Raw genomic sequence first — 23,621 nt, forward strand, 5'->3', positions numbered from 1 at the left:
AGGAATTTGAGATTATGCTGGACTTCTGGGATAGGATCACCATGTCAGGGTTTATAGGACGAGAAGTGAGACAGTTGGCAGATGCTTTCTGACAGGTAATTACTGTGGTTCATATCAACAGTGTTGGAACCTTTACAGGGAGAATGATTAAATTAGGATTAATTTTGACACTGTAAATGGCTGTTCTTTCCTTCATTTAGAGGTCTGTATTTATGGAAGGGATCTTGGAAGAGAGGGTGAGACCAAGTTGAAAGTAAGGAATTTCTGGAAGGTAACCATGGGATATTGGGTGAGAGTGTCATGGCAGGTAGATATGAAGTGGGAGGTTCGATGTAGGGATTAGGTTGGCTCTGGTTGTTCCCACAGAAGGGACTGGGAACGGAGAGTAGGTTTTTCCGGAGTTCGGCACAAGTGAACTTGGATATGAGGCTAAGAGTAAAGCTTTTGGATAGGACCGAATTCTATAGGATTGGTGTTTTTGATGGACAGGTAAACAACAGTGTTTTGGGTTGGTTAAGTTCTGAATTTTGCAGAATGTTGAGAGGGCATTTTGTGGAGTGTGAAAAAGGTCACCAAAGCACAGTTTGGATGCTATGTGGAACTCACTAGTGGGGTCACTGAGGGAAAGGTAAGTATTGACAGCTTGTGGTGGTCTGAGTTGGGAACAGAATGTCAATAAATTGAAAAAATTTTGGAGATGGTGTTCTTCCATGTTAGCAAGCAAGGGTTTCAATTTGAGAGGTGTGTTGTAGGTAGTTGGGGTTGCACAGTAACTATCCTGTGGAGGGAGCAGAGGAGGTTCAGAGGTGCCTGTGCCATTGAGCTTTGTTTTTCAAGTTTGGTTAGTGAGGGATAGGGATACGGACTGGTGTGGAATAACAAGATTTGAAGGTCACTAAAGTAGAGGGTAGAATACAGAGGGGAATTTTTATGGTTAGATCACTGGGGAGGGGGGAAGCTGGGGGTGAAATTTCTGATCTTGTTACATGAGATGATTAATTTATGTAATAGGAAACACGTGAAGCAACAGAGACAGCTTTATTGTTTAAATAGCACTAGAATTGGGAGTGTTAAAGTTTAAACTATGGAATATACATCTGCTGAGGAAATTTATATATGTAACAATAATGAGTTGAATAATTAAACAAACAAAAATGAAAAAATATCATAGTTATCAAGAAATTTAGCACAACTGCTAAATTAATAGTTGTAAAAACTGAGGTCGTGCACACTTATAAATGGTGCAAAACAATCTTTAGAAAATACTGTATCTTGGCAGCAATAGTACGTGGAAGAATTAACAAATGGGCCTCATGAAGAAATGAAATATGAAGTAAACAGCATTGAGTAAACTGGAGTAATGCAATACAGTTTACTAGTGCTTTTCTTTAATCAAAATAGTGGATTTATTATTAACTTTACAATGCTCCTTTATAGTTTATGAAGGAATAAGTATAATATAGCAGTTTAATGGTAGTTAATATTCACCCCCCCCCCCCCCCCTCCCCAAGTCGGGATTCTGAGAACATACTCACTGATTGTAATCATCTACACTGGCAGTACCCTGACCACCTATTTCCCAGTTGCAGTCTTCCAGATGAAACTTCATAGCCCTGCATCTGTTCAGGATTGGGAACACTACTTCACCAACTTAAGTGTACACATATCGTACTGCCATACAGGAAAAATGTGTAAAATGATGCATGAAAAATTTTAGAAGGTCAGTAACAACAATGTAGGAAAAGATAGATTGCTCCTTACTGTAAGGATGACACATTAAGTTGCAGACAGGCACAATTACAGTACATTTACACATAAGCTTTTTGGCAACAACATTCATCAGAAAAACAAACATACACCATTCATTCATAAAAGCAAGCTCACACCACACACATGACTGCCAACTCCTGCAGCTCAAGCCAGAATGCAACTATCACATGGGATAGAAGCAGTAGACTGGGCGGAGGGGGGGGGGGGGGGGGGGGGGGGGGGGGGGGCGGCGGCAGGAAAGGGGACGGGATAGCAGCATAGGGGTAGGGGGAGAGAGGAGCCCTGTCTGGCAGAGCATACAAGGAGTAGAATGCCAATAGGTGGAGCATCAGGAGGTTGTTGGGCAGGGTGGTTGGTTGGGGTTTAAGGGACCAAACAGCAAGGTCATCAGTCCCTTGTTTCAAATGTGGTCCATTCCGCTTTTATGACATCTCAGGAAAGTCAGAACAATAAAAGGGAAAAGGCTAAAAACGTAAAAGGGCAGTCATGTTGTCAATGGTAAAAACAAAATGAGGGAAGTCAGCAAGAGAACGAACCCAACGCTATGCTGAAGCAGCATAGACAAGACCACCTGTGACTTAAAAGGTGCAACCGCTAGAATGTAGAAGTACGTATGGGAAAAGGAGACTAACCAATCCTTAAAAAAAGGGGTAAAAACAGAGTAAAAGGGGAAGAAAAGAGGATCTCAGTCAGGGAGGTGAGTCAGGAATCTCCAAACACAGCTTACAGTGGGAGACACCCAAACACTCACCGCCCTGCCCCAACACCAGAGAGAGATTAAAAACTCTAAAACTGAGAATAAAAACCACTTTCCTGGAGGAAACCGAGAACCAGAGAGACCATCCGGGAATCGTCAGCCAACATCAAAGGTAAAGTGCGGGGGAATCTGAACTTAGCACGCAGAGCCAAAAGAAGGGGGCAGTCAACCAAAATGTGAGCTACTGACTGGAAGGCTCCACAACCACAAAGTGGGGGCGGCTCATCACGCAAAAGAAAACCATGGGTCAGCCTGGTATGGCCAATGCGGAGACGACACAGCGTGGTCGAGTACTTTCGGGAGAGGCGAAAGGAAGAACGCCACAGGCCTGGTGTCACCTTAATTGCACGAAGTTTATTAGACAGGGGAGTAGCCTCCCAAAAATTGGCCCATGACTGTGCGAAGTGGGATTTGATGTGAAGCTGTAAATCCGCTGCAGGAGGGGTTACAGAAAAAGGGGGGGTAAGTGACTGCTCCCCCAGCCAAACGATCAGCGAGCTCATTACCCGGGATACCCACATGGCCAGGGACCCAAAGGAAGTCAATGGAACAAGCAGCACTGTGAATATCAGCATGATGGTCACGGATGGCAGAGACCAAGGGATGGCGCGAAAAACACCGGTCAATAGCAAGAAGGCCATTCATCGAGTCCGTACATAACAAAACGCGATTGTGTTGGGACTGTTTAATAAAGGTAAGGGCCTGGGAAATTGCCATCAATTTCGCAGTAAACACCCCACATGTAGGTGGTGGCAGCAGATGATTTTCCGTTCCAACAGAGGACGTGAAGGCATACCCCACATGATCAGCAGATTTAGAGCCATCAGTGTAAAAAACAACAGCATCCCGAAACTCGCATAAAATTTGGTGGAAAAAGGAACGGAACACCAACGGGGGGATGGAATCTTTCGGACCTCGGTGGAGATCCATCTGAATTCGAGGAACTAACCAGGGGGGAAGGGGGGGGGGGGGGGGTTGGAGGGGAGGTAGTGAGGAAGACAGGACAAAGAAGGAAGCTGAAAATCACGGCAAAGAGACGCGAGGCGGAGCCCAACCGGTAAACCCGCCCGAGGGCGGGAGTCGGGTGGGCGACGTCCATGGTCTGGGAACAGGATAGAATAGGAAGGACGAGTGGGAGAGGAACGGATAACGAGTGCATAAGACACCAGAAGCTGGGACCGCCAAACAGAAAGGGGGGGGGGGGGGGGGATCCCAGCTTCAACCAGGAGACTATCAACAGAGCTAGTAGGGAAGGCACCGGTGGCCAAACGGATAACACAATGGTGGACTGGATCCAGCACATGCAGTGTGGAAGGAGCAGCTGAACCATAAACTTGACAACCATAGTCCAAGTGAGAGAACTAGAGCACGATAAAGACGGAGAAGAAGGGAATGGTCCGCACCCCAAGAGGAGTGGGCAAGGAAGCGAAGGACATTGAGTTTACGGAAACATCCTACCTTCAGAAGTCTGATATGGGGCAGCCAAGTGAGCTTGTTGTCGAAAAGAACACCCAGGAAACGATACTGTGGGACCACAGGCAATCGTTGTGCATCGAGATAGAGCTCTGGATCAGGGTGGATCGTAGTACGGCAACAGAAGTGGACCACTCGCGATTTTGAAGGAGAGAATTGAAACCCGTGTGAAAGGATCCATGCAGAGGCACGCCTTATAGCTCCCTGGAGCTGCCGTTCTGCAGATGCCATCGAAGAGGAACTAACCCAAATGCAGAAATCATTCACATACAGGGCAAGGGCGACCAAAGGACTGACAGAGGCCACAAGTCCATCGATAGCAATGAGGAAAAGAAGGACACTCAAGACAGAACACTGTGGGATGCCCGTCTCCTGGGGCTGTGGAGAACTAAAAACAGTACCAACTCCAACTCTGAATGACCGATGGAACAGGAAATGGCAGATAAAAATCGGGAGTGGGCCCCGAAGGCCCCACTGATGAAGGGTAAGTAAGATGTGATGGCCTCAGGCCATATCATAGGCCTTGCGAAGGTCAAAAAACACTGCAACCAAATGGTGGCACTGGGAAAAAGGTTTCCGAACTGCGTATTCCAAGCGAAGTAAATGATCGATTGGAGACTGTCCCTCTCAAAAGCCACACTGGTAAGGGGACAATAGATCCCGAGATTCGAGTACCCAATTGAGCCAACGGGCTACCATCCGTTCAAGTAACTTACAAACAACACTGGTCGAACTAATTGGCCGATAGCTGTTAACAGATAGGGTGTTCTTACCAGGTTTAAGGACAGGAACCACGATGCTATCCCTCCACTGAGAAGGGAAGTCACCCTGGAGCCAGATACGGTTAAACACCCGAAGAAGATGTTGCCGTTGTGGAGCACTGAGATGTTGAAGCAGTTGGCTATGAATGGAATCTGGGCCAGGGGCCGTATCATGAGAAGAAGATAGAGCAGAAAGAAATTCCCATTCAGTAACAGGTTCATTGTAAGATTCTGACTCACAAGGGGTAAAACATACGGTGGAAGCTTCAGCCCACTGTTTCTGGTGAAGGAAAGCAGCTGGATAGGAGGCTGATGCTGATGCCACTGCAAAATGGGTCGCAAGATGTTCTGCAAGAACTAATGGGTCCTTAAAAAGGCCATCTGGGAGGTGAAGGCCTGGGAGGGTGGACTGCCGATGGCAACCTTGGAGAGAGCGAAGTGTAGCCCATACCCGTGACAGAGGGACAGTAGAACCAAGGGAAGAAATAAATCATTCCCAACATATCCGCTTGCTCTGTTTGATTAAATAACGGGCTGTAGTGCAGAGGCATTTAAAGGTAGTAAGGCTGGCTACGGATAGGTGCCTCTTGAAGTGTTGCAAAGCTCGATGGCGATCACAGATGGCAATGGCAATGGCCATACTCCACCACGGGACTTGCCGGTGACGAAATGGTCCAGATGAGTGCGGGACAGCAAGGCTAGCAGCGCGAACAATCGCGTCAGACACGTCACGTAGGATGTCATCAATACAACCCGACAAAGAGGGACAAAACACAACCTGTGCAGTGTATAGAGGCCAATCGGCGCGTTGGAAAGACCAACGAGGTAACCTGTCCATCGGGGAGCGGGAAGGGAGCGAGATAGTCAATGGGAAATGGTCACTATCACAAAGGTCGTTGTGTGGCGACCAGTGTACTGAAGCGAGGAGAGAGGGAGAAGAAAGAGAAAGATCAATGGCAGAAAAGGTACCACGACCGGCACTGAAATGAGTAGGGGAGCCATCATTAAGAAGGCACAAGTCGTGCTCTGCAATAAACTGGTCTACAAGAAGACCTCGTCTAGATGGAAAGGCACTGCCCCACAGGGGATGATGAGCATTAAAATCCTCAAGGAGGAGGAAGGGAGGAGGAAGTTGCTGAAGAAGGGCAGTTAAGGCAGCAGGCGTAAGAGTCCTGCCAGGAGGGAGATAAAGATTGCAAGCCGTGACCTCAGTGTCTAGGTGGACCCTAACTGCAACAGCTTGGAATGTAGTTTGAAGAGGAATTCACATACTAGCAATATCTGTACGGACCAACGTACAAACGCCACCAGAAACCCGCAGGGGCCTGACCCGATTTCGACAGAAAACACTGAACCCACGGAGGGCCGGTGAGTGAGCATCAGTAAAATGAGATTCCTGGAGAACCACACAAGCTGCAGAGTAAGACGAAAGAAGGGCTTTCAATTCCGGAAGGTGACGATAGTATTCATTACAATTCCATTGGAGAACCACAGAATGATGATGTAAATGGGGGCTGAGCACGCTAAAGCCAGTCATACCGCCGGGTCCCCACCCGTCACCGACAATGAGGGGGCGACATCCATGAACGACAGGTCAGAATCCGGTTGTGAAGTCGGGGATAGGACCTCCGGTGACACCAGAGGCTCTTTGTCCCGGGACTTATGTTTCTTCTTCTTTTCAGGCTGAGATCGAGGAGGGCTGTGTGGCATAAAGGAGCCAGCTGCAGCACGATCAGGAACAGAAAGAGACCGGGCGACCTGGGGGCCGACAGACCGCGGCTCTCGCGGTCGTCGCGTTGCAGCAGACCTTTGGCCTGGAAGGGGCATCCCAGGAGAGGCGCCCTTGACCGGCAGACGCCGAAGGAGTGGGACGCTTCTCCGGCTGGGGAGGGGGAGCAGCGCCCAGAGAAGGTGTGGGAGCCGCAGGGGAGGGGGGGAGGAGAGGCGTCTGGGATGGGGGAAGGAAGGGGGAGGAAGGGGTGAAGATGTAACCAAAGCGTAACTAGATGTCATGGACACAGGGTAAAGACGTGTATACTTCTTACGGGCCTCTGTGTAGGTTAAATGATCGAGGGACTTATACTCCTGTATCTTCTTTTCCTTCTTATATACTGGACAATCTGGTGAACGTGGAGAATGACTGCCATGACAATTTACACACACAGGAGGGGGAACACAGGGACTCACCTCATGAAGTGGATGTCCACAGTCACCACAGCGAGGTGCCTGTGAACAGCAGGAAGACATGTGTCCAAAACGCAAGCACTTAAAACACCTCATAGGAGGCGGGATGTGCGGCGTCACATCACATCGATAAACCATAATCTTAACTTTTTCAGGGAGGGTATCCCCTTCAAAGACCAGGATAAAGGCACCAGTATCAATGTGATTGTCTTTAGGAACCTTCTGAACACGCCGAACAAAGTGAACACCCCGCCGTCCGAGATTGGCCCGAAGTTCCTCATCAGTTTGAAGGATGAGGTCCCTGTGAAAAATCACACCTTGTACCATATTTAGAGACTGGTGGGAGGTAATGGATACAGGAATTGTGCCAAGATGGGTACAGGCACGAAGGGCTGCAGATTGGGCAGCTGAAGCAGTTTTGATCAGCAACAAACCCGACCGCATCCTGCTCAGGGAGTCCACTTCGCCAATCTTGTCTTCAATGTGTTCCACAAAGAATAAAGGTTTGGTATTGGTGAAAGTATCTCCATCAGTCCTGGTGCAAACTAGACAACGGGGGAAAGGTTTCACCCCTAGGCGACGGGCCTGACTCTCTTCCCAGGGGGTAGCCATGGAAGGGAAGGCCGAAGGCGCAAGAGAAGCAGCACTTGAAGAATCAGTTCCACGCAGAGAGACGGCTGCAGAAGAATGGCCAGAGTTCTGGACCCGTATGCGTTTCATTTGCATAGCGTCTGCCCTGATACCACCCGCTCCGATCAGGGTCTCTACTCACGGGCGCCATCCAGCCACAGCAAGGGCCGTCTGGCGCGGCGGCCATTGCCGGGAGTTCCGATGCTCCAGGATGACGAGCAACCTCTCCAAGGCACGCATGAGGAGGTCACAGCTCAGGTATCAGAAGTGTGATCCCTGTGTGTTCAGGGGGCTCAACCATAAGGGTACATAGCAACCCCACCATACCGGCTGGCTACTGTGCTGGCTATGCACCCTAGCATCAGACAACGACGTGAAAGAAAAGGTGGAATGTACTAGGAGGGCGCACGTCGGAGACACTAGGTAAGGTGCTCTTCCCCAAATGGCTCACACTACGGAGGAGAAATTTTGTAATGGAGGTCAAACCCCAGAGGGGGACCAGGGAAAGCCGAAAGGAGGAGATGATTATGCAACAAAGGCAAATCGTAAAACCAACAGAACCAGGAGGGTAGCGGGGGCCAACAAGCAAGGACACCAAGAAAGGGAGAGGAGAGGGTGAGGGGAAAGGAGCAAGGAGGGGAAGGGGAAGGAAATGCAGCCCTGGAGGGAAAGAAGGCTGCAATAGCTCGGGGCACCATGCTCGCGACGCAGTTGTGGATCCCCTGGGAGGGGGGGGGGGGGGGGGGGGGGGCAAGGTGGTGGAGAAAACGAAGTGAAAAAGGAGAGGAACGGGCAAAGATGGGCGGGTGTGTTAGAAGAGGGTGGCAAACTAAGAGGGGAGGAGGTGATAGGACAGTGGGGGTGAAGACTGTTGGGTGCAGCATGTATGGACAGTATGTTACTCTAAGTTGAAGTTGGCATAATTATGGGAGCAGAGAATGTGTTGTAAGGCTAACTCCCATCTGCACAGTTCAGAAAAGCTGGTAGTGGAGGGGAGGAACCAGATTGTTCAACTGCATGTTGTGTCACAGGGTCGTCTACTTGTTTTTGGCCACATACAGTGTTGGTCATTCATCCTGGTGGACAGATGGTTGGTAGTCACATCAATACAAAAAGCTGTGCAATGACGGCAGCAGAGATGGTGAATGACATGGCTGCTTTAACAGGTGGCCCAGCCACTGAGGGGTAGAATAAACCTGAAAGAAGACTGGAATAGAAGTGCTGGGTGGGTGGATTGGGCAGTTCTTGTACCTGCGTCTTCCACAGGGATATGATTCTTGTGGCAAGGGGTTGGGGTTGGGATTGGGAGTGGCATAGGGATGGACTACGGTGATGTGGAGGTTGGATGGGTGATGGAACACCACTTTAGGAGGGGGTATGTCCCTCATTTCAGGGTACGATGATCAGTAATCAAAGGGAAGGATGTGGTTCAGTTGTTCCTGTCCCGGGTGGTATGGGTGACTAAGGGGCACCACTCCTCTGCACTGGTTCTTTAAAGGCTAGGGGGTGTGAGGGGAAATGGCATGGGAGACCTGTTTGCATACTAGGTCTGGGGGGAAGTGCCGGTCTGAAGGCCTTGGCGAGACCCTCAAGCATACTTTGCAAGGAAGTTCTTGTAACTGCAGATATGCTGTCCCCAGGTGGCCAAGCTGTATAGGAGGGATTTTTGGTGTGAAATGGATGACAGCTGTCAAAATGGAGGTACTGTTGTGCTTGGTGGGTTTAATGTGGACATACGTGCAGATGGAGCTATTAGGGAGGAAGAGGTGGTGGTTAGGAGGCTAGGAAGGTCTCCTTTAGATGACCCATAAACAGGTTGGCACAGGAGGATGCCATGCAGGTGCCCATAGCCTTCCCTTCGAAGGAGAGGTAGTATTGGGTTAGGATAAAATTAGTAAGGTGTATGAGGAATGAGGTAGTGGGTTTGGAGTCAGAAGGACATTGGGGAAGGTAGTTCAGCTCCGGTAAGAAAATAAGAGTGAGGTATGTTAGTGTATAGTGAGATTGTGTCAACAGTGACGAGTTGGGATCTAGGAGGTAAAAGAGTGGCAATGGTGGATGGTCAGTGAAGGAAGTGGGCATCTTTGACGTTGGAGGCTAAATTACAGGCATTTGGTTGGGGGTGCTGGTCAATGAGGGCCAAATACTTTCACTGGGGGCACAATAACCAGCCACAATTGGGTTTGTAGATTTTGTGAAGAGAGAGAGAGAGAGAGAGAGAGAGAGAGAGAGAGAGAGAGAGAGAGAGAGAGAGTGTGTGTGTGTGTGTGTGTGTGTGTGTGTGTGTGTGTGTAGTGGTATCATTGGGTTGAAGAGGGAAATGGATTCAGGGGAGAGGTTCTGGGAAGGGCCTTGTGTTAGACTTCTGAGATGGGATCCCTCTGGCAGATTTTATAGGCGGGGCTGTCAGATAACTGACATATGTCTTCTGCCAGATAGTCACTGTTATTTGTAGCACTGGTGGAACCTTTGCAGACAGAATGATTAGGTCAGGATTTGTTTTGAGGTTGCGTATGGCTATTCTTTCTTTTGAGGAAAGGACCTGGGGAAGGATGGTGATGCTATGTTGGAGATAAGGAATTCCTGGCAAGTGACCAGCAGGTGGTTAGGTGGGAAGGGGGGTGGGATCACAGTTGGATAGTGGTGTGAACTGGAAGAGGCAAGGTTCAATGTCAGAATTAGGTTGGCTTTGGTTGGAGGGATTGGCAGCGAAGAAGTTTTTCCATTGCAGGGATCAGGATAAGGAGAGTATGTCTTTGACAAATCCAGCACCGTTAAATTTGAGTGTAGGACTAAAGGTGATGCTTTTGGATATGACAAATTTGTGTGGAGCTGAGGATTTTGGTGGAAAGGTTAACAGCAGCATTACAGGAATGTTTTGACTCTGGATTTGATGGATTGATGCTAGGGAGTTTTGGGAGATGTGGCAGGTTGAAAGGTCAGCTAGTCAGGGTTTAGATGCTATTAAGGGGTGGACAAGGAGGAACACTGTGGGCAGGATAGCAGTTGGACAGTGGTGCCTTGAGATGGCAGAATCATGTCACCAGGTTGGCTAACGTAAAGAGATGGTGTTTGGAATGCTCCTCCAGGTGCTGGAGAGCAAGGGAGTCAATCTCGGAGATGTGATGTATGAAGCACGGATTGCATATAGCAGTATCTTGTGGAAGGAGCAGAGGTGGTTTGGGATGCTTGTGCCATGGACATGTGGTTTTGCAGTACCAGGTTTGTGAGGGCAGAGACTGGCAGAATCTGATAAACTGAAGATCACTGCAAAAGAAGGTGTTGGATACAGAGGTAGGAATTTTTATGGTTAGCCCATTTGGGGGGGCGGGGGGGGGGGGGGGGGGATTCCAGCATTTGAGAAATACTATGTGGGACTGTGTTTTAGCCAAGGAAAGGGATATTTTTCTGAACTGGGGCACTAAGATGACGCAGGGGTCCATTGTGGCAATAACTATGTAAAGGAAATGTTAATGAAGTGGAAATGGGCAAAATAGGTGTTGATTACCACTAAATATTTCAGTCAACTATGCATTTGTTTATCAAGCTACTGGAAAGGCAAAAGAAGATGTGCATACAAATTTCAGGCACACTTCATAACAGAACTGCTGAAAACTTGTGGAAAGAGACTGTGATGTATGATTTTGAAAGAAAGTTTGCTTCACAGAATACTGCATTGAAAATTCATTTTATGTGATCACTTAAGTTTTAATTCCTGATAATTTCATTAATTTTTGACGAATTATTCCTGTGATAGAGCAATTTAAAAAAACTGTGAGCACATGAGATATACTACTGTTGTACAAGTTTATTACATTTAAGAACTCTGTGAACTACATGAAGTGTTCAGCATAAATACAGAACAAGAAGTGACTAAATGTTTTGATATATAGACATACAATTGAAATTATTTACAAAAAAAATTATAAATTAATTTATTTTCTCATATAAAATTCCCAGAACACACAAACCTACCTGAAAAACTCACTCAGAAATGTGTGATATACAAGTGGTGTTAACAGGGTGAAGTAGATGCATGTCGTGACATCAACCACACAGAGACCATCAACAATACCATAATTCAGAAGCCCACTTCCAATTGATTGTGTCAAATTCAGTACAACGAGGAAGAAAATGTAGAGGTAGAAGGAACGTTTAGCTGTTGGAGGAAAGAAAGACAGTTTTAAACTCAGTGGAAAAAAAGTGCAAAAAAAGACATCATTTATCTTTGTCAAACTCTAGAACTAACTACTTTTAGAATTTATAATCCTACCACATTTGAGAATAATTAGTGCTAATCAAGAAATAGCACCACATACACAGTGCTAAATATTCCCATGTTTAGCTGTCAGATAATTATTATGTTTCTCATAGTTTTCCATCTTAACAACTTGCAAAAGATTTAGGACTATGCTAAGTGCAAAACAAAGAATATAGTCTATAACATCAAATTAGCAGCAGCATAATCACAATATTCACTGCCTTGTAGTACTTACTTACAAGTACGTACCAAGGCAAAATCTGGCCTCAGAGTTTTGAAGTTTTTATAAAGAATTATCAAGATCCAAGAAGACAGCTCTCTCTGAACTGCACAATGACTTTACAACTGAATACTATGAAAATAACTTCTCCCAGTGTATCAAATGTTCAAATAATTTATGTGACGGCACATGCCTGTTGAGAATGTAAATTATTTGGACAAGTGGATATTCTACAAAAGATATATTCTGGCAACAATAAATAAGACTGAACAACATAGCTATTAACACAAGTGAAACCACCATTCCAAAATGGTATCCTTATTTATTCTTCACAAATACAAAAGTTACATACTTATCACAACACTGTAACTGTATGATACATTTGAAGTTCACAAAAGCAGCATTTTAAGACATTATATCATGTTACCTGCTGAAAATAAATCTAGACAAATCTTGAAGTGTGTGCAAGTTGTAGCAACATTCATCACTTCAACCAGAGTGACTGAGGATGATTACTTATAAAAATTTAATGCAGGTCAATCTTCAGATGAGATTGGAGAAAGTTTGTTGGTTGATTTCAGGGAGGTACCAAACAGTGGGTCACTGGTCCCAACAGATTAGCGAAGGAAGTTGGTAATGCCCTTTCAAAGGAACCATCCTGGCATTTTCCTGAAACGATTTAGGGAAATCATGGTGTGGGTTCCTGTAGTCATGTCCTAGTTCATGAACCATGGGCAACGTATGAATGGCCAAATAAGTGGTCTCGACAGTCGGGATACCAGTTACTTTGGAATAAGGCTGGGCTCCTTGGACATATTCTAAGTCGTTGTCACCTTTGTGCTCATATGGCAAAGACTACCAAATCCACCGGTTAGTCCCTCAACCGTTAGGGGTAAAATCAATGGGACTCGGGGCAAGTAAGGCTAGCAACCTGCTTCCCTGGTACTTTAAATATGATGCTGGCAATGATCAGAGCAAAATGCCTTGGACCTTTGGAGGTGACAGAGTCCCACCTCTAACTGACAAACCAGGGACTCCTAAGATACGACTCGGCAAACAAATGGTAATGAGATGGGGAGCTATTAATATCAATGGGGGCTACTCTGGGAAGAAGGTAGAGCTGGCAGAGGCTGCAAGTAAGATGGGGCTGGACGTTTTAGCTCTTAGTGACATTTGGGTAAGGGGTGAGAAAGAAGAGGAAGTGGGAGAATACAAGGTCTACCTGTCAGGAGTCAAGGCAGGAATAGCACAATGGGGTGTAGGGATTTACATCAGGAAAGAAATGGAACCCAGCGTAGTCGCAATAAGGTATTTAAACGAACGACTGATGTGGATAGATTTGACAGTGTCTAGCAAGAAAATTACGATTGTGTCAGTACATTCGCATTGTGAAGGGACAGATCAAGATAAGATGGATAGTTTTTATGAGGCACTCAGTGATGTAGTTGTTAGAGTAAAGGACAAGGACAGTGTTCTTCTCATGGGTGATTTTAACGCCAGGATTGGAAATCGAACAGAAGGGTATCAAAAGGTTATGGGTAAATTTGGAGAGGATACGGAGGCCAACAGGAACTGGAAACAACTCTTGGATTTCTGTGCCAGTATGGGCTTAGTAATCACAAACTCCTTTTTTAAACATAAGAACATTCACCGGTATACTTGGGAAGGCAGGGGAACCAGATCTGTCATTGACTATATAATAACAGATCAGGAATTCCGGAAGGCTGTGAGGGACACATGTGTATTCAGGGGATTCTTTGATGACACTGATCATTATTTAATCTGCAGTGAAATTGGGATTGTGAGGCCAAAAGTGCAGGAGGTAAGGTCCATATGTAGGAGGATAAGAGTGGAGAAACTTCAGGATAAGGAAATCAGGCACAAGTACATAACAGCGATCTCAGAAAGGTACCAGTTAGTTGAATGTAGTCAATTACAGTCATTGGAAAAGGAATGGACAAGGTACAGGGACACAGTACTAGAAGTGGCTAAAGAATGTCTTGGAACAGTAGTGTGTAAAAGTAGGATGAAGCAAACAGCTTGGTGGAATGACACAGTCAAGGCAGCCTGTAAAAGGAAAAAGAAGGCGTATCAAAAATGGCTACATACTAGAACTCAGGTAGACAGAGAAAGTTATGTTGAAGAAAGAAACAAAGCCAAACAGATAACTGCAGCACCCAAGAAGAAATCTTGGGAAGACTTTGGAAACAGGTTGGAGATTATGTATGGGTCAAGCTGCTGGAAAACCATTCTGGAGTGTAATTAGCAGTCTTCGAAAGGGAGGTAAGAAGGAAATGACAAGTATTTTGGACAGGTCAGGAAAACTGCTGGTGAATCCTGTGGATGCCTTGGGCAGATGGAGGGAATATTTTGAAGAGTTGCTCAATGTAGGTGAAAATACGATCAGTAATGTTTTAGATTTCAAGGTAGAATGGAATAGGAATGATGATGGAAATAGCATCACATTTGAGGAAGTGGAGAAAATGGTCAATAGATTGCAGCGCAATAAAGCAGCTGGGGTGGATGAAATTAAGTCGGAACTCATCAAATACAGTGGAATGTCAGGTCTTAAATGGCTACACAGGATAATTGAAGTGGCCTGGGAGTCGGGACAGGTTCCATCAGACTGGACAAAAGCAGTAATCACACCAATCTTTAAACATGGAAACAGAAAAGACTGTAACAACTACAGAGGTATCTCTTTAATCAGCGTTGTGGGTAAAATCTTCTCAGGTATTGTTGAAAGGAAAGTGCGAGTATTAGTTGAGGACCAATTGGATGAAAATCAGTGTGGGTTTAGGCCTCTTAGAGGTTGTCAGGACCAGATCTTTAGCTTGCGGCAAATAATGGAGAAGTGTTACGAGTGAAACAGGGAATTGTATCTATGCTTTATAGATCTAGAAAAGGCATATGACCGGGTTCCTAGGAGGAAGTTATTGTCTGTTCTACGAGATTATGGAATAGGAGGCAAACTTTTGCAAGCAATTAAAGGTCTTTGCATGGATAGTCAGGCAGCAGTTAGAGTTGACGGTAAATTGAGTTCATCGTTCAGAGTAGTTTCAGGGGTAAGACAAGGCTGCAACCTGTCTCCACTGTTGTTCATATTATTTATGGATCATATGTTGAAAACAATAGACTGGTGGGGTGAGATTAAGATATGTGAATACAAAACAAGCAGTCTTGCATATGTGGATGACTTAGTTGTGATGGCAGATTCGACTGAAAGTTTGCAAAGTAATATTTCAGAGCTAGATCAGAAATGTAAGGACTATGGTATGAAGATTAGCATCTCCAAAACGAAAGTAATGTCAGTGGGAAAGAAATATAAACGGATTGAGTGCCAAATAGGAGGAACAAAGTTAGAACAGGTGGACGGTTTCAAGTACTTAGGATGCATATTCTCACAGGATGGCAACATAGTGAAAGAACTGGAAGCGAGGTGTAGCAAAGCTAATGCAGTGAGTGCTCAGCTACGATCTACTCTCTTCTGCAAGAAGGAAGTCAGTACCAAGACTAAGTTATCTGTGCACCGTTCAATCTTTCGACCAACTTTGTTGTATGGGAGCGAAAGCTGGGTGGACTCAGGTTACCTTATCAACAAGGTTGAGGTTACGGATATGAAAGCAGCTAGGATGATTGCAGGTACTAGTAGATTGGAACAATGGCAGGAGGGTGTCCACAATGAGGAAATCAAAGAAAAACTGGGAATGAACTCTATGGATGTAGCAGTCAGGGCGAACAGGCTTAGATGGTGGGTTCGTGTTACACGCATGGGAGAAGCAAGGTTACCCAAGAGACTCATGGGTTCAGCAGAAGAGGGTAGGAGGAGTCGGGGCAGACCAAGGAGAAGGTACCTGCAGTCAGTTAAAAATGATTTTGAAGTAATAGGTTTAACATCAGAAGAGGCACCAATGTTAGCACTGAATAGGGGATCATGGAGGAATTTTATAAGGGGGCTATGCTCCAGACTGAATGCTGAAAGGCATAATCAGTCTTAAATGATCATGATGGAAAACCCAAATCTGGATGGCCATCCTCCCGAATGCGAGTCCAGTGTGCTAACCACTGTGCCATCTCACTTGGTAAGAGATTGGGGAAGAATCATATTCTAGAAACACTATAGTTTTATCATGTTGAATCACCCTGCAGATATGCTGTTTTCTGGATTCATAACGATAACATGAGCTGTAAAACATGCTCCAAGAACACCCCCCACCCCTCTCCAAGAATCTCCCCTCTTTTGTTATCCTTCAGCATATTCACGAGGATAATACATAAATTTCATTGATTTGTATAGTATTTTTACACACATGGGCTACACAGACAATTAATAACATTCAAAATCCAAACACATCTGAGAGTATAATTTGGAATCTCTCTTTTCATCTGACAGCTCTTAAGAGTGTCTTATTCCATGTAATGATTAGAAGGCTAATTAGATTACCATTATCACAAGGAAATGGAACTCAAAATGCTGAAATATAAATGAATGCTTATAATCTGTTTTGTTACTGAAGTTAATAGAAAGAAAGTGCACAAGAATTTTTACATAAAGTAGGAGAGAAATAACATGGTAAAATAAGAGGTATAACAACACGCCAGATATGCTATGCTTTCACACGTCGGAGGAGAGTCCATATTGCAGTTTTTCCATGGCATTACTAATTTTTCTGGACTGAAAATGTCCCAAGATATAATGTAGGATACAGACTGGACTGAAGACACCTCTATTATTAGTTCGTGGCATGCAAAATACACAGTAAATACTAATTACTTTTACGTGGGAGAAACCAGTGGAAAACTGTACCTCATTCAGACAGAACAGTTATCTTTAGGATAACAATTTGTTGCATTTATTTTACACGTGTTACTAGAATAATATACTGTAGGGAAGATGGTGTTAAAACAATACATACGGCTTACAAAGGATATCATGTATGCACAACTTATTGAAGAGTTAGACATTCCCACTCTCCATGTTGAGAACATCATTTCTATCTTAGATGAACATAATGAACTGAATAATATATTCCTGTAGATTTTGTGAGACTCTTCATAGTGAGTGATTAACAAGTTCAGAATATTGGAGGAAAGTGTAGATTCAAGCCTATTTCAAATTATTTTAAAATAAAGATTTTACTGTGTTCCTCTTTTTATAATGGTCTTTGCTGAGGTTTGTTGTACATGCTTAGTTTACAATTTTCCTCCTCCTTATACATTTTCTCAATTTTTGTGCAGTGTTCCTTTGGGTGCCCACCCTGTCCCTGACACCTTGCCCTTCATTTTAGGGCTTCCATAGTTCATACTTTTTATTTTATGTTTGTGGGTTACATTCCTTCTTTCTATTCATAGACTAATCCCAAATGTGCTTCACATGCAACAGATTTTACATGTGCAGTTATTTCCAACTTTTCGACAGTTTGGTGTGCTTTTGTACTCGATTTCTATCTGACCACACAGTGCTATGAAGACACTGACTGTCATCGTTTCGCCAAAATTAAATATTCAATTAAGTGTAAGGTTTGAGTATTGTAAGTAGGTTTGTACTTTTATTTTTATTCTTGGTTTTGTCCTGTGTTCATTCTATAGGATATTTCAACTACAATTCTTGAACCTAATGGCATTTACACAGACATGCTAGAAGACGGTCATGATCAAATCAGTTACCCAATAAAACATTGCTTCAGAAACAGCTTTTGGTGGTACTTCAACAACCTAGAAAAGACAGATTGCTACTTATCGTAAAGAAAACATGTTGAGTTGCAGACAGGCATAATTAAAAAGACACTTACATAAAGCTTTTGGCCACAGCCTTCATCAGTAAAAGAGAACACACACAAACTATTAATACATACAACAAGCACAAACATCTCACACACACATCACCAACTCCAGCATCTCTGGCCAGAATTGCTTGTGTTTTTGAATGGTGTGTGTTTCTTTTACTGATGAAGGATTTGGCCGAAAACTTTAGTTAAGCGCCTTAATTGTGCCCGTCTGCAACTTAACATGTCTTCTTTACAGTAAGTAGCAATCTTTCTTTTCCTACATTGTTGATTTTCTCACTTTGAGTTTCCATAGTTTGATTTTGGTGTTATTTGCAAGATTTAATAATTTAAATACGTACAGGCAAATTTTAGCCAACACGTCAAGTCCTGCTTCTTGCAGAATACTCAAATCTTGGTTAGAAGGTGAGGCTGAATTACTTCAAAGAAATGGTCCTGAAAACATATGGACAGGAAATTCGGCAAAATACTTCCCTGTAGGCTTGCTACGGTTCTGAGGCTAGTAACTTATGAATTCAGGACCAAATCTAAATGTATTTACGACAGTTTTCTCATTGAAACAATGCTGTATGTCCTGTTTCAATACAAATGTCATTTAGGCAAAGTTTGAAGAATTTTTTGCCTTCAAGTGTCAAGTTAACTGTCTGTGGATGACTCAGATAAATTTCATACAAAACATCTATAAAACTATGAAATTTCAACAGTGCAAGTTATTTTAAAAATCTACGAGGTTGGCCATTCAATATAGCATGCGGGTGCCACTCTAGTCTTATTAGCAATGGTGTTTGATACACTTCTGAATGTACTAGTCACACACATTTTGCCATAAAACTCTGAAAGCTTGAGCTTGTTTTACAGCCTGTTTGTCAAATGGCAACTAGGTCATTCAATGACTTACAATTATTTCCATAAATATACTTGCAAATACAGCACACAACAAATAGAACAGAACAATGAATGGACCACATCTAAACATGTTTTAAAAATCTGTGCTTGTGCAGGGAGACAAGTTTACAAATACCATGTAGCACTGAACATACTAAGCTGAAACATATTTGTTTGCTGAATCCAGTCAGACATGATGAGAGTGAATATACATTACAAAATGTGATGAAACACATAAAAATCAAATTTTATTAAAAATTACAGGAACCAGGAATAGGTAGGTAGGTAGGTTGGCATGTGTGTGTGTGTTTTGTCATCAGAAACTATGAGTAGAAAATGCGTTGATTTGAAAAATGCTTAAATGCTTTCCACAACATAGATGGAAACAGGTTTCACTGATACATGATGGAGCCATTTTTCTAAGCCAGCATCACAGTTGGATGAAACCTGGTGGCACCAGTTCAGTCCACAATCCAAGTGACACTGGAATGGTGTACATCAGCTTTTGCACATTCCGCAAAGGTTGACATCTAAAAGTTCAGGATAAAGTTAAGGTTTGTCACCATTTCTGATGACAAGGAATGATCCACCGCTAATTAGTACCCGAATGTCAAACTATCAGTGACAAATTTTATAAGGCAGGTTAGAAATGGTTGCCCCTATGCATATGGTTTATTTGCTCAAAGTTCTATAGGACTGGAAAATGTATGACAACATCCACCCACACAATGCAATCTTGTGCATAACTACTTGACTAGATGACTTAGTTTTTCTCCAGTGCACACTGTACTCCACAGCACTGGTACCTGTAGATGTTTTTGTTTCTCTGCCTCACAGAAATCACAGCAAATGCTCATTTTTTCAGATGTTCTAGATGCCCAAAGATGTCTAAGCCCAAGTCTCAATGTTTCCACGTACTTCAAAGAAATCTTTCACTTGCAGTTTTCCATGACTCTTGCAGATGTAGCCAAAAGCGTATTGTACTTGATGGATATTATTTTGAAGCTTAGTAAATGTAGGTAGTTTAAATCTTTTGCTTGCTTTGTTTTACAACAGCACCCACAGGAACTTTGTAAGACCACCTTTCCAACAAAACCTTTAGTAATTCATGCAGAATATTGTGGTAATAAACTTACCAAATAACTGAAGAAAGGAGCATTAGATTTTTAAACCTAATATAATGGTATCATTAGACAGAGCATACCTCTGTTGTACAAGTATGGGAAAGAAATTTGCCATGGTATTACTGAAGGAACCATTCAGGCATGCACCCAAAATGACCAAGATTTATTGTTTTTCTAAGGCAGACAGCCAGATGCAAATCAAGTAAATGAAATCTTTACTTTTCAAATTAACTTTAAGGATAAAACTTTCAGGAACAGAAGTTAATGATGTCTCCAATTATTGTGCATAATACTGGCATACACTCTTCAATCAGCTTTTGTAGCTCTCTGAAAATGAAACATGCAGTCTCTTCAGCTGTAGCACACTATTGTTACATCACTGATACTTTGAGACCAATGCCCGAGCACAGTATTAAAGCAGCAAATGCCCCACGCCCAAGCTCCACTCTTTTTTTAACCATTCACACTGTTTTCAATGTACTCACAGCTTCTACTTGCATTTAGCGTGCTCTGAATCAGCCTCTGCACGGTATGGATGTTTCTGAAACTTTCTGGCATTCATTAAAGACAATGCTTGCTCAAAAACGCTTGATCGACATGTGGTGCCACAGTTCTCATATATTTCTCACTATGCTAGTACTGAATTTTCTGATAAACCTTGAAAGAAAAAAAATGTGAATACAGTCATTTTGCCTCAATCAGGCTGGCATACAGAAATATGAATTCGGTATTACCTCTCAGTCCCTTTACATAATTCTGCTTGCAAAATTAGCTATGCAAGTTACATTCCATTCTGTTATCAGACAAAATTTTACGTCCAACAATGAATAATACACTTCTTAACAACCAAGTTAATACTTCAGATGTACTGCCATCTGTAGTGGCACCATGTAAGAATAAGTCAGTCTACTTTTGCAAAATCTTCAGATGCTGAATTAGAATGGACCACATTAGATGGCACGCACGCTGCAAAGGGTGCGGGGACAATGTGTTAATGATCCAACATTACGACCATTCTTCAAGGTGAACTTCTGTAGTCATTGGTCCTAGTTGTCATATTCAAGCATTGCAATTCCTCATGTCACTGTGTCTTAAAACGTCCTCTCCCTCAGATCCCTCTTACCTCAACATCCATTATTCCAAGTTCTGTAATGGCCAGTGGCCTGGAAATAGTAATATTTCTTTTGAAAGTATCAATGTATATGTATTCAATAACAGACCAAGGGATGAGTTACCTACTTTCTCCAGGTATATTAATCTTGCATCCCAAAAATGCTCTGAATGCAGAATTGAGAACTTTCCACTTTATGTTTGCCTCACATCAATTTATCATCAACTTGGTGAATCTGAAGTGGTGTTTCACATACCTGCTCAATTGCTTGTGCTCTCTTACCCCTACTACATTTTGATGCACACATAGAAATACATTCACTTTAGATTGCATTTGCTCTAAGGCACTCATAGTTACTAAATTCAGACACGAAGAGAGTCTATGAGAGATGTGTTCCTCAGGTGCTCCAGTTTCATCGATTTATTGAATGACATACCTGTGTAAGTTCATTCAGTGTCAATTTTCTGAATTATATACTGTTGTCTGAACAAGTGAGTGCACTGCTCTTCAGTGCACACTACGAGTGTAGTGAAAGCGAGTCACATTGTGGGCACACATCTAGCAGGCCGCACTGTTCTGTCACAATTATTGAGTAGCATAATTTTCTTATGTATGGGACTGTATGTATGGAAGTGGCACATGGTTGTTAAAAAAATAACAATAGAGGTTTTTGTGGAGTCAATAAAATAAGCATAGTCTTTGTTCTGTATTGGTCAACTTGTGTGTTAACTTTTGACAGTCGCAGACCTTTCTTGAACCTGGCAATACAGGATCCTACCAATAAAGTTTGTGAGATTGCTCTCTATGCAGGCAGCATGTCGGGAAAAGGGCAAAAATAATACACAGGGAGAGGATAACGGGAGGAGTTAACTAATATTGATAAATGGTGGTCATTTAATGTTGAAATTTGACTGACATTTTTAATGAAGGCAAAAGTTCATGTACAATCTTCAAATGACAGTTAATTTCCCATGTAAATAACTGGTGCCTAGATGTGAGTCAGTCAGTAATAGTTTTACCTGCTGACATAGTATTTGCCGACCTTTTGCAAAAGCAAATCGCAGCAAAACTGATGCATTATGGAGAGATCTTTTATGCAGTGCATCAACTTAACAGTATATTTTCACAGCACAAAAAAATTACAAGAAAAAACCACCAAATAGAGCCCTTTAGCTTTGCAAACACGCAAATCAACACAACACCTGCGAATTTTGCTTCTATCAACCAATCATACCTCAGACTACACTACAGAACAGGCCATCACGACGGACATCAAAGTAGCATAATAAATTAATATTGAGATATTAATACTGAGATGAACATTCCCAGTGTTCTGTTGTACCTCCAGCAAATCAAGTAAGTGCAATGTTGCTTTATGAATTGTGTGGTTTTTTGTTTATACTTGTGTACTAGGAAAATAAGCAGTTTAACTAGTATACCACAATAATGATGTCTCCAAAACACATCTGTTTTTACAGCTTTATTGTGTGAAAGTGTCTGGAAACATGACATTTTCAGATAAAACTGTTGCCTACTCTAAGTTAAACTGGTTTATTATTATGAGAAGGAATTCATAATAATGAAAGTAGCAAATTTTTGGAAAACATGAAAACAAATACTTCAGGCAGAAGGAAGGAAACAATGAAATGCGCTACAACGCATTTTCAGACTAGGCTGCCAACTCGTGTGGCCACAGATCCATGCAAGTCTGTGTTCACAGCTCTAGGTTCTTGGTTCAACCCTACAATAATGATGATGATGATGATGATCTGTATTAACTCTCAAGTGGGCCCAACAATTTTTGTAACACAAGCGGGCACGCAGCGCATTTTGTACGCATTTAAAGAGTAACTGTGCTCATGTTACCAAGGCAAACATGAATGAGCAAAATCAAAGTTTAATCTTAGTTTAATTAAAACAACAACAAAATAAACGTCTATTATATTAGCTAAATCACTGTTCAATGAAGAAAATAACAATAAATTTTCATTATATCACTCTGACGCTGGGACAAGTCTTACTCCACAGTAATGACACACTAAGCATTAGACAGCACACCTGCATCAGATCACAGTCAACCACTTATTAGATTTCTAATTATCTCTTACACAGCTGCCTCATTGTGGGGTTGTGCCACTAAGTGCGGAATCGGGACATTTTCCTGCACAAATTTTACATTTTTTCTCGTCTAGCAGGCAGTTTATTTTATATGACTGCTGCTCACTTGGGCATATGACAGCACAACTTAACACTGGGCTAGCTGACGCAATAATTAAGAAATAGGCATGTAAAGCAACAATGGAATGGTACGAGACTGTGTTATTTATGGTTGGCAATGGATAAAATATACCCAAGAACTTTTAACACTACAATCAATATTGTTACTAATTTGTACTGATTAATTCTGCATAATGTCAAGTGTATATTCTTTACTAAGTAATGTCTTTGATCTACTGTAAAGTGGAAAGGTAGTGGGACACATTTACTCTTTGCAAGTTGAACCAGTAATGTGTTTGGTTCTGCGCAAACATGCACTTATCCATGTAGGATCCTCTCCTTTAAGTGATGAAATCCGAGAGCGTCCTTTGCATAAAAGGCATTAACAGTTTTATAGTGCATTTTATTGATATGTGGCAAAGTTATGCCAGTACTCTTAATG

The 23,621-nt window shown here is 43.0% G+C and overlaps 1 protein-coding gene across 3 annotated transcripts in view; it reads right to left on the reverse strand.

Annotated features, from left to right (window-relative positions):
- LOC126483792 (transmembrane protein adipocyte-associated 1 homolog) overlaps positions 1 to 23,621 on the reverse strand; it is a 202,264-nt gene that overhangs the window by 37,738 nt on the left and 140,905 nt on the right. For all 3 annotated transcript variants that reach the window (XM_050106964.1, XM_050106963.1, XM_050106961.1), the window contains one exon: positions 11,551 to 11,734. In XM_050106964.1, coding sequence (XP_049962921.1) covers positions 11,551 to 11,734 — 184 coding nt within the window. The remainder of the gene's footprint in view (positions 1 to 11,550; positions 11,735 to 23,621) is intronic.

The sequence above is a fragment of the Schistocerca serialis genome, chromosome 6, assembly GCF_023864345.2.
Source record: "Schistocerca serialis cubense isolate TAMUIC-IGC-003099 chromosome 6, iqSchSeri2.2, whole genome shotgun sequence".
Taxonomy (NCBI): Eukaryota; Metazoa; Arthropoda; class Insecta; order Orthoptera; family Acrididae; genus Schistocerca; species Schistocerca serialis.